The sequence below is a fragment of the Marmota monax genome, unplaced genomic scaffold, assembly GCF_021218885.2.
Source record: "Marmota monax isolate L192 unplaced genomic scaffold, Marmota_monax_Labrador192_F-V1.1 WCK01_AAM20220418_F8-fsc00145, whole genome shotgun sequence".
NCBI lineage: Eukaryota > Metazoa > Chordata > Mammalia > Rodentia > Sciuridae > Marmota > Marmota monax.
Window position 1 is genome coordinate 4,513,863 of NW_026695201.1, and position 11,895 is coordinate 4,525,757.

The 11,895-nt window shown below is 51.7% G+C and overlaps 1 protein-coding gene across 1 annotated transcript; it reads right to left on the reverse strand.

The window, feature by feature from the left end:
* Positions 1-291: 291 nt before the first annotated feature.
* On the reverse strand, positions 292-9,559 carry Adamts4 (ADAM metallopeptidase with thrombospondin type 1 motif 4). Its single transcript, XM_046428859.2, has 9 exons — positions 8,496-9,559; positions 7,063-7,386; positions 6,678-6,810; positions 5,989-6,159; positions 4,472-4,758; positions 4,182-4,368; positions 3,550-3,725; positions 2,204-2,379; positions 292-1,525 (listed from the first exon to the last, which is right to left on the reverse strand). The coding sequence occupies exons 1-9, from the start codon at positions 9,171-9,173 to the stop codon at positions 1,099-1,101; spliced, it is 2,559 nt and encodes an 852-aa protein (XP_046284815.1). The 5' UTR covers positions 9,174-9,559; the 3' UTR covers positions 292-1,098.
* Between the last annotated feature and the right edge of the window lie 2,336 nt (positions 9,560-11,895).

Here is an 11,895-nt window from a genome sequence, read left to right on the forward strand (position 1 = left end):
TGTGGTACTGGGAGATTGAACCCAGGACCTGGGGCATACAGACAAGCGCTCTACCACACATGCACCTGACAAGTGTTTCCTGTGAATGAGGCACCACAGGAGTAGGGACAGAATGTCTTTTCTCTGATAGTCCCTTGGAATCCAGGATTGGGTTCTGCCAACCAAAGGAACTATGCTTGGGGGTGAGGGTAGCCACCATTGATGCAGATCTTTGCCACCTTTAAGCACACTGCAGACCTTGTAGAGGGTGGATGTGAACAGAAAGGTGATAATAACTAACAGCAGCTGCCATTTGTTGAGCACTTACCAAGTGCTAGGCATTATGCTAGTTCTTTATTTACATTATTTAATCCTTACAACACATTTCTAAGGGAGGTATTATTACTGGCAAATGAATAAAACTAATGCTTAGAGACATGGAGCCAAGGAACAACCCACATCTGTCTGACTCCAAAAGGAGTACATAAATAGCAGAATTCAATTTATATTTTAGAAACTTAATAAACCCTCACTCCTTAAAAGTCCAACCTACTCTTGATTCTTCCTTTTCCAGCAAATAAAATTCAGGGAGAAGAAAGCAAGGCAGGTTATACCTCAATGTAAATACACATAGACTTACACATATACTTACACACACACACACACACACACAAACACACAAACAATCATTCATGCTTATCACTGCCACCCTCAAGTTCCTAGCCAGGGTGAGGGCTCTGAGGGGTGGGAGTCAATTTCCCCAGGACCAGAGTCCTCCCCTTCCCTGGTGCTAAATAAAAGTGAATAAATACTAAATAAATACAACTTGGGCCCAGGGCCCATCCTGCCTTCCCCCTCCCTCCCATGACCTGCAGGGCTGAGGGAGCAGTTTAGATAGGGGACTATCTCCTAGTCCCTTCCATCCACCAACTCATCACTGCCTCCCAGGGCAGGAAACCAGGGCAGGGCCAGCCTGCACATTAGGGCAGAGAGGAGAAGCAGGTTCACCCCCATAGCCCCTTCCCACTGTGTCTTAGCAAGAGGCAGCTGCAAGCCCCCTCATTCTTCCAGCTGAGTCTGAGGCCCGGGTGCCCAGAGTGGGCAGCCGGGATGGTGAGGTTATTTCCTGCCTGCCCAGGAGCGCCGCCGAAGGATCTCCAGAATCTGTGCCCTGCGATGTAGCCAGTCCTGGGGAGGGGGGCGCGGTGTTGAAGGGGCTGGCCGCGGCACGAAGAAGCTGTATCGGAGGCGTGCATTCTGTGGGTTGCCAGCCACCAGAACTTGCAGCGTCAAGGGCTGGGTCAGTGGCCCATGGCCTGACAGTGTCTCTGAGGCTGCAGTGGCCCCACTGTATCGCAAGCTGACTGCCCCAGGCAATACCACATCTGTGGGGGAGGGCATCAGTGTGTATTCACCATTGAGGGCATAGGAGCCATCTGGAAGCTTCAGGGCCAGGTAGATGCTCCGAAGGCCGGGGGCTCCCTGCTGCCGGACAAGGATATGGGTGGCCCCTGCAGGGATAGTGACCACATTGTTGTATCCGTACCTGTGTGGAGAAAAGAGATAGGGAGCTCAGCATTTTCTAATTTTTCTCAGTCTTCTGAGGTGTGTTTGTCTGATTGTATGTGAGTAGAGGGTCATCTCCTCAAACCTACATGAACTGTCGCAGATCAGATCTACATGCAAATGTTCCCTCCTAACCATATACCTGGACAGGAACACCCACTACTCTCTTTTTTTTTTCGGGGGGGGGGGATGGATTGAATCCAGGGATGCTCTACTATTGAGCTATATCCTTTTTAATTTTTATTTTGAGGCATGGGCTTGCTAAATTGCTGAGGCTCGCCTTAAACTTGCCATGTCCCTGCCTCAGCTCCCTAAGTAGATGGATTACAGGTAAATGCCACCATATCCAGCTATATCCACTATTCTCTTATTCAGGTGCCTCCTAGTGCCCCCCCATACATACTTTCTGATGCCTGTCCAGTTCCTACTCTCCAGCCTAGACTCAATTTATAGTCACTCCCAAGGAAGTCATCCTTGATGCCCATAAGGGCTCTCACAGCACCCTGTGCCACTCTCTGTGGAACATGTGAGTCATGGCATCATAACTGCCTACTCATCGGTCTCCCCACTAGACTGCAGAAACGGTGTTGAGTTCACTTCTGTATCCCCAGAACAGCATCCATAAAGGTAGAGGGCAAAAAACAAATGGTGAAGGAACCTGAATTTTCTGAAAGAGCCTGACAGCTTGCTGCAGCTGGAACCATCCCCACCGCACACCATGCACTTGTCAAACTTCTTTTTGGAACCAATGATGCGGTCACAGCCAGCGTGGATGCAGCGCCCCTGGACACAGACTGAGGAGCTATCTGGGGAACAAGGGGTTCCGTCTACCACCTGAAGAAAAGAGAAGGAACAATGCAATGGGTTCTTCCTAAGTGAGAAGAGGTTGATAAGCCAAATACAACCCAGGTCCCAAAAGGGAAGAGGTGTCAGAAAAGCTGGGAGAGGTAGGGGATGTGAATGGTATGTAGGATGAGTCCCAGACACTGTACGGGATGATAATCATAACAACTGATATAAAAGCCACCATTTTCAGAGTTCTGACTATGAGTCAGGCAGTGTGCTAAATTAAATGCTCTACAAGCATGAACACAAGCAGGGCTCATTGGTGCACACTTGGAATCCCAGCAACTCGGGCGGCTGAGGCAGGGAGGATCACAAGTTCAAGGCCAGCCTGGGAAACTCAATGAAACCCTGTCTCAAAATAAATAATAAAAATTACTAGAGATGTAGCTCAGTGGAAGAGCACACTTGGGTTTCATCCCCAGTACTACAAGTTTCAAAAAGAAAAAAATATATATAAATCTCAAATCAAATTTCACAACTGTTATTTGAGGTTTTTAGATATGGAACATTAAGGTTTATAAAAAGCAAAGAACTTGCCTAAAATTTACAGATATGGCAAGCAAAGGAACTAAGACCCCCAATTTTTGGTCTGTCAGAGACCCACTCACAACTCCTGAATCTGATGGTACTGTCTTCATATGGACACTAGAGGGCAGCCAAACTGCAGGAATTCTCCACAGATTGGGCAAAGAGAGGGAGCCAATTACTACTAGGGTTTGTTTTCTCTTCCACTTTCAACCCATTGATCGCCCTATCACACTGAGGGAGTGCAGGAACATCAGGCACTTCCAGAAGCTTGTCCATTGAAGGACTGGCTTCCATTAGTCTAATGAAGCCACCACTGTAATTTGACAGAGGAACCCATAGAAAGGAGGGTTGAGGAGTTGCCCCAAAGATCCCACACTTCCATTCTCACCAAATGCAGAAAGACGAAAGAGAGAGGGAAAGAAGCAGGGAAATGGGGACAGCCTAGAGCAACCGTCTGCAAATTGTTTTCCCAATACTCTTGGACAGATAAGTCTGAGTAGACCCATGGGCTGGCATGGTGTGGCTATGCCAGCGATGGTGCAATTTTGGAAAATCTTTGCCATCAGAATGCAGAAGGATCACTGGGGAATATGTGAACACGAACAGGGTGTAGGGGTGCCTGTCCCTTACCCGTGGGTCCAGCACATAGTAGTAGCCCAGTGCCTGGGCTTGGCAGGTGAGTTTGCATTGGTCCCGCGGGGCCACACCTGTGTAGCGAGGGACCCAGTCCATGGGTCCTGGGAAGCTCTTGAAGAGGTCAGTGCGGTGGTTGTAGGCAGCACACTGCTCTTCACGGAAGGTCAATGCTATGGGGTGAAATGGACAGTCAGATCCTCTCCCTCCTCACATTATCCCCAAAACTCCTCTAGCAGCACCTCCCTCCACCCCCACCCCCGTACCAGGTATTGAACCCAGGAGTTCTTAACCACTGAGCCACATCCCCAGTCTTTTTTATTTTTTGAGTTAGGATCTCACTGAGTTGCTTAGAGCCTTACTAAGTTGCTGAGCCTGGCTTTGAACTCATGATCTCCGTGCCTCAGCCTCCCAAGCTGCTGGGATTGAAAGTGTGTGTCACCATGCCTGATGGTTCCACTTAGCACTTTAAACTGCATGGCACTTCTTTTCCCCATAGACTGAGAGGGGTAGTTCCTTTAGTGCAAAGTCACTTCCCCAAGCAGCTGGGGCAATCAACACCTCTTGGGACAGTCCTTCCTACTCTTTACCATCCTTTCCCAAGAGCTCCCATCCCTCCCATGCCTCACCTGAGCCAGTTGGGCAGTTTTCAGTGTTGCAGGAGCGGAAGCGGGTGTGGCGGCCCTCACAGTACTTGCCACCATTCCGGGGGACAGGCCTCGTGCAGTCCCGGTAAGAGAACTGGACACCACCCCCACAGCTCCGAGAGCAGTCACCCCAAGGTCCCCAGGGACCCCAACCACCAGCCTGTGGAACCTAAAGAAGGACAGAATGGAAAGATAGGATAAGGACTCTTATGGACTGAGGGCTAGTCCCACTCGCCCAGGTCCTTTATCCAACTCCTGCCCTAGAGTCTCACATTGAAGTCCTTGAGTTGGTCCGTATGGAGGCAGCGGCCACCCATGCAAGCCTGTGAAGGCCCACAGGGGGTGCCATCGGCCCAGGGTGAGTGCTTGGTCTGGCACATAGCGTGGCCATTGAGGTGGCCAGAGCACCAGAGGGCAGCACAGGGTGGTGGCAGCTGGGGACAATGGTGTGAGTCAGGACCGAAGGTCAGCTGGCACTGGCGATCAGCATCATAGTCCTTGCCAGGAAAAGTCACAGGCAGGTTCAGTGGAGCCTCTGGCTTGTCTAAGAGACAGTGTCCTGGAAAGGGGGTTGAGGCACAAAGTCAGCAAGGGACTGAGAAGAGAATTCAGGATTGCCAGCTGAAAGCTTATTCTCCCTGGGTTGAGGGATCCTAGGGAAAAAAAAAAAATCCTGACGCTGAAAGAGGCTTTAAATTGCAGCTATGCCTGTAATCCCATTGCTGAGGTAGGAGTATCACAAATTTGAGGCCAGCCTCAGCAATTCAGTGAAGCTGTAAGCAATTTAGTGAGACCCTGTTTCAAAATAAAAAATAAAAAGCACTAGAGGGCTGGGGTTATAGCTCAGTTGGTAGAGCATTTGCCTTGCATGTGTGAGGAACTGGGTTCGATCCTCAGCACTACATAAAAACAAATAAATAAAATTTTTTTTTAAAAAGCACTAGGAATATAGCTCAGTGGTAAACTGAGTGCCCTGGGTTCAATCCCCAGTACTAAAAAATAAAATAAATAGCAGTTAAGCTTTATTGAATGCTTATTATCCAATGAGGATTATCTAAATGCTTGACCTATCACATTTAATCAGCACTATCACATTTAATCATGGCAAATACCTATAAGGTAGTCACCAATATTATACCATTTTATACATTAGATACAAACATGGAGAAGTGAAGGGATTTACAGTCTTGCATCTGCATACAACTAAAGAAGAAGGATAGGATAGAAATCTAAAGCACAGTTGTTCCACCTTTTTTTTTTTTTGGTAGTGAGGATTGAACCCAGGAGACCTTTACCTCTGAGCCACATTTATCCTGAGGCTGGCCTCAAACTTGTGATCCTCCTGTCTCAGCCTTCCTAGTAGCTGGGATTACTGGCATAAGCCACTATGCCTAGCTTCCCACCTGTTCTTAGCTACCATGGGATTCTAGAGTCTGCTTCTTATCAACCAACCTCTGCCTAGTGACAGTCAGCCTGCTGTTCTGGTACATTTCATTCAGAGACAAGGTAATCACTTCCTTCAACAACTAGTCCATTTCAGTGTAGGACAGTTCTAGCCCTTAGGTCAGGTTCCAATTCTGTTGATCCAAAATTTGCCTTCTCTAGTTGTGCTATTTATTCTCAAAGGAAGTAGGAACCACACAAAGATAGCAGCATTTCTCACCCCATTCCACACTGCAGAGGAAGTATAGGGGTGTCAATGTGGCCTATGGGAAATATAGTGGAAGTGAGAGTCCAGTGGGGGCAGAAATTGAATCCTACACAGGGAAAGATGAGTGTCACTTCTTACCATATCCATTGTCCAGGAATTCAGTGATGAAGCTGGCACTGCAGGGGGACCAGGGCTCCTCAGGATCCACATGAGCCATCACAGGAGCCATGACATGGCGGGAGGTGCTCCCATGCCCATTTGAACTGACACATTGCTTGGAGTTGTCATGGAGCATGCTGAAGACATGGCCTGTAAGGGCAGAGGTCCTGCTAGTGACTAAGGGTTCCCTGTGCCCTCAGGGAACTCCATTATTAATCTGGTTGCAGCTGTGGACGATCAGATCCATTTCCTAACCAATCCTGCCCCCAACCCCTTTCTGGTGCTCTAAGAGTTCCTCAACGTGGAACCACCATTGCTCCATCTCCCCTTCTCCAAAGGAAAGACCCTTCCCTACTCATTTTTCATTCTAGCCAACATTACCAATCCTGAACCTCCCTTCCCTCACTTACTCCCCCTCTAAACATACATACATACATACATACACACACATATACTTTATAGCAGGTTTCCATATACTATCTTATTTGAATAAGAAAATCTATTCATCTACATCCAGAGCTGAACCTAGGCCTGGGAGGAGGAAGGAACACATCAGGACTCTTGTTTGTACTCCCATGAGCTCACTGTCTCCTTAGTTAGGGGGATACTGCTCCCCAGATACTGCTGCTATCCATCCCAGGTGCCCCATGGCACCACTCCCACCTTACCCAGTTCATGAGCAGCAGTGAAGGCTGACTGGAGTCCATCATCCTCCACGACAGCACAGCTCCGAGCAGGGTCACACACAGTACCCACATCAGCCATACCCAGAGTGTCACAAGTGGAGACTCCACACAGGTCCTGTGGAGAGGGATCATAGAAGATGCATGGGGGGTGAAGACACTTGGATCTGTTAGGCTGGATCCCAGATTAGTGGAGACCTGAGCACTGGGTACCCAGAACTGTCAAGGCCCAGATAGCCACACATGGCTGCCTGGCCAGGGCCAGGCATCCTGCTGTCCCACTCCGCGAGCACTATTTCCAACACCATCTATTTAGAGGTGCTTCTTGGTGTTTTTGGCACCTGGCCTGTGGAGCTGAGTGGAGCCTCACCTGGCGGGTGAACAGAATGGCTGTATCGAAGTGGTCAGGGTCTGAGTCGTCAGGGGTGTTGAGGCCACGCTGCCAGGCACAGAAGCTTCGTAGGGTCTGGGCAGCACTTGGCCCCACTTGGGGCCCCTCTTCACCGGACCCCAGAATTACGAGCCGAGTCACCACCAAACTGACAGGGTTGCGGATGCTTGGGTGCTTGAAGGCCTTGGCTGCTGCTGCCATAACTGTCAACAGGTAGCGCTTTATCCCTGCACCATGAAAGGCTGCCATCTTGTCATCTGCCACCACCAGGGTCTCTACAAATCTACTCAGTGAAGCAAAGCGCTGTAGAGAAAAAAGGGAGAAGAGGATCCTGAAATGGCCTCTGAGACTCATGATCACTCCCTTCCATCACTTCCTGGGTCTGAAACTCAGCACAGCCCGTTGGGCCCCACATACCCCATAGATTCCTGACGGATCTGGGCTGGGCCTTCCCCCCATCCCAAATTCTAGGACTTTTGGGGTAATGCTGAGGACCCAGCTGTTGGTTCTGAGAAGGAAAGAAGGGGGTGCCATGTCCTGGAACTGTGGGCCCCAGAAGTGAAAAGCAACTGGAATGCCTCCAGGAGGTGTTTTGGGGTACCCAGGCCTGAGTGCGGCTGGGGCCTGTGGGACTAGGGCTAGAGGGCTGGGCTGCAACGTGTCTGCCCTGTGTGGTTGGAGGAACAATTCAGTCAGCAGCTAGAGCCAGGGCCAGATCTCAGCGTGGCGGGTGTGGAGGGAGCGTCTGGTCTGGATTAAACCTAGAGAGGGAGGAGGAAGGAAGGGAAGAAGGGGGAGACAGGAGTGGGAGGGAGGAAAGGATGGAGCCTCAGGCAGCCTCAGTCAGTCCACAGTGTGGGAAGGGGATTGACCAGAGGAGGTATTGGGATGCCTTTCCTCCCCTGCCCACTCTTGTCCTAGTTTGCAGTTTGCCAGAACAAATTTCAAGGCAGCATCAGAAGCCAGAGGCCAATCCCTTGGGACTCAAACCTCACTCCTTTAGCTGAGTGTGGGGGTGAAAAATCACTGAGGCAGAGAAAAGAGCCAAAGCCATGGGGGCTGTTAGGAGAGCTTTATTGTTGGGGACTGTGCCAGTAGGAGATGCCAAAGCCAAGCACGGGTAGGGGGGTGGGATAAGGGAAAGCAGCCATTCCCAGCCTAGAGTATCTGACCCACCTCCAGGAATACTTGGAGTGGATCAGTGGTCTGGCTAGGAGAAGGGTTGGGGGGGGGAGAGAGAGAGAGAACCCTTCCCAAGACAGGAGGCCAGTGGAGAGAGGAAAGGCAGACAGACAGAAGGAAGGGAAGCAGCATAGCCAGAAGCAGAAGTGGGTGGAGAGAGGGTGAATAGGGGTCAGTAGGACAGACATGGAGGAAGGACACTGCAGGACACAGACTCCAGGGTTGCCTACCTTGGCTCTTCGGGGGCTGGGGCTGGGGCTCCCAGGAGGAGCCTTGACGTTGCACATGGGACCCTGGCTGCTGTCAGGACTCTTCCGGCGCAGGATGTGAGCCCCAGGTCCCCCGGCAGAGTTAAGGGTGCCTCCCTCCAGAGGCTGGAGGTGGAGCTCAGCCCCCTGGTACTGCAACACTCCTAATAGCGCTCCCCCGTCCCAATGCAGAGATGCCACCGACTCTGGATCTCCGTTGATGGTGCCAGTCAGGTAGGTGCCGGGCTCTGCCCCATCCAGCAGTTCAGGTGCCTGGCCCAGGTACTGCACTGTCAGCCCCTCAACCTGCACACCAGGGTCCTGCTCCAACTCCAGTAGCAGTGTCTCCCCAAAAGCCAGCAAGCGGTACAACAATCTGGCGGGGGCCCCTGAGCCAGGCAGAACGCTGCCGTTAAGCTTCTCAGGAAACACGATCTCCTCCTCCCGGGGGAGGGGGCTGGCCGGCCAGGCTGAGGGCAGGAGGGAGGCCAGCAGCAGCAGCAGCAGCCACAGCAGCCCAGAGAGGGGCACAGTGGGGAGCAGCAGGTGGGGTTGGATTCCCCACAGCCAGCACCCCGCCAAGCCCCTCCTGGGATATGAGCTGGTCCGGGACATGGCACGGGCGCTGCAGCTGGGAGGAACTGAGGCCATCTGGAGCATGAAGTCCTCCACACTCTAGCTGTGGAAAGCTCCTCTCTAAAGCCTGGGGGCTAGGATTCGTGCCAAGGTCAGAGGCAGTTTTCAGAGGGGCTGAGGACCTTCAGAAGAGATGGAGAAAACTTAACCCTTAGACTCAGGAGAGGTGCCCAGGGGTCTGGTTCCTCCAAACAGCCCTCCTGTGCCTTCCTCTCCTGGATCTTTGTCTTTCCCTGCCAGTGTCTTCCGCAGCTTCTCTGGCCTCTCCTTCTGTACAACTTTGTCTGGCTTCGCCTTCGGCCTGCCCTGTCTCTCTCTCCTTTCCTTCCGCTGTGCCTTTGTCTCTCTCCTCCTGTCTCTCTCGTGTCTAAGTGTCCATGGGTCTCCCTGTGGGTTCTCCCCAGCCTTTCTCCCCGCCAGCTCTTTTAATCCATCTAGAGCTTCTGTGATTGGCTGAGCTGTAAGCCACTCAGCCGGGAGCTCTGTCAGTGGGACACAGACTTTGCTTCCCAAAATCCTAATTTTTGTTTTCCTTTAAAAAAAAAAAATGGGACTTGCCCAGGGGAGGGGAATCTCTAGCAGCCGGATGGATTATAGGAACTGAGCCAGCTGATGACATAGCCTTTTCCCAAACCCCACACTCAGCCCTTAGCTGTCTCTTTCCCTTTTTGGTGGGACAGAGCCCCAAGGGAGGTAGGGAGCCAGGGAAAGGGCCTAGATAACACGCACAGATAGAATCATACCCTGGGAGAATTCCCGCTCCTACTGTCTGACCTGGCTGACTTCCCCTTTCCCAAGGCTCCCTCAATGCTGCCCTCTGCCCTCACAGGCTGATTGCCAGGGCTAAGGGGACTGAGCCGGCTCTCTGGGGGAGAGAGGGTGGGGAACAGACGAGGAAGCAGACAATGCAGAACAAAGAAAGGAGGTACCTTGACATAGTTCAGGATGGGACCAAACAGCTGGAGAGAGCAGAGGGGGCAGAAAGATGGGGGAGGCAGCGAGCCAGCGATCAGGGAGCTTACTGTCCAAAGATAGGATGATTCTGCTAGAATGGACATATATAAAAGAGGCAGACAACACTGCAGGGAGGGTTAATAACCTTTTTTTTTTTTTTTCCTATAGAAAGAGGATCCAGAGTGGCACCTTATTTCTCCTCTCCTTCAGGTTCCCCCTTCCTGAGTTACCCCCACAAAGCCCGGAACAGCTATTCCGCCTCCACTCCCCAGGATCCCCCCCTGCTTCCTGACTCCCCATTTCCCTGGCCCAGCTCCCAGCAGCTTCCCCCAGGCTCTTGGCCCTGCTCCTACCCACTCCCAACTACCCTAACCCCTCCCCAGCCTCAAGTTGGCAAGCCCCCAGTAGAGGCAAGACTTGCTCTCTCAAGAACTCAGAATTACCCAGTGTCAACCTGAGGAAATCCCCAACCTGGCTCCCTTCTGTGTCCCCACCTTGCCCTGAAAAGCCAATAGTTCCTGGAATATCTAGTAATCTTTGATTTCTCATTCTCCATGGGGATGGGGAAAGAGTGGAGTATGTCTGGGGTGAGGAGAGAGGCTGGGGAGAAGGGGTGGTGTTGGAGAAAGAAAGCAAATGATTCCTTTTCTTCTGGATTGGAGGTGACTCAGAAGAGGGGTCTTAAGGTGAATTCTCAAGGCAAGGAAGTAAAGGGTTCAGAAGTAGGGGCAATTTCTGCTCAGCCCACCCTACAGCCACTTGTTTCCCCAGGAAATCCCCAGGAAGGAGAGTGCAGTCAGCAGTCCCTTCCTTTTCCTAGAGGGGAATCACCTCCCCCTGCCCCCATTCCCTTAATCACTTTCTGCCATGTCACCTCCTGTCCCCCACATCATATCCGCCATAATACTTCATCTCCTCCTCCCTTCCTGCCCAGGTCACTAATACCTGCCTTGGTGCCTATCACTTCCTATATCACCCACCCCATGGTAACTACAAGACCTGTCTTTTGACCCACCACATGCCCTGACCCTCCCTGGTCTTACGGGAGGGGAAGGGGCTGGGGCTAGAGGAATTAGACAAGGGATGGGAGGCTAGAAGGGGCAGGGGCAAGAGGAGCTATCACCAGAGGACTCCTGCTGCTCCTTTCCATCCCCCCATCTGAGATGAAGACAAAGGGGGTGACTAAGCAGTGAAAGACAAAGGGCCTTAGAGTGGCAACAGCAGTATGTGTGGGGGGTGTTGGCAACAGAGAGAAGGCACAAAAGATGCAGTGTCCTAAGCAGCCCCCCAGGAGCAGTCACCCCAGTCCCAGCTCAAGTTGCCCCCAGGGCCAAGCAGCCCAAGTATATCCTGATTTCTCCTAGGCTGGATTAAGGCAAATAAATACAGCCCCCCCCCCCCCGCCCCAACCTCATCAACGTATTTAGTGTTTCAACTATAGGGAGAGAAGGCCAAAGAAAAGGGTGAGGACATCGGAGGGAAAGGGGACCAAGCCTCTGTTCTGATTCTGCAGAGACTGCCTTGTCCTTCCTAAGTCCCGGCCAGTTCCCACAGCCACGGATCTGGACCCACCCTTTGGTACAGTTCCCATTAGGTCAATATTCATGCTAGAAGTCTGGCTTTTCCCTTTCTTTGCAGCTGTTTCTGCCACTCCCCTGGTTTGCATGCTCCACCCTGTTGCACTGCTGGTGGGCTTTGTCCCAGGGACCCTGCCTAGGGGAGATCTGGAGAAGGCTTCTTTCCACTCTCAGGGTGGGAAATTGTACAAATTCAGCGGGTGGGTGGCCCAGCT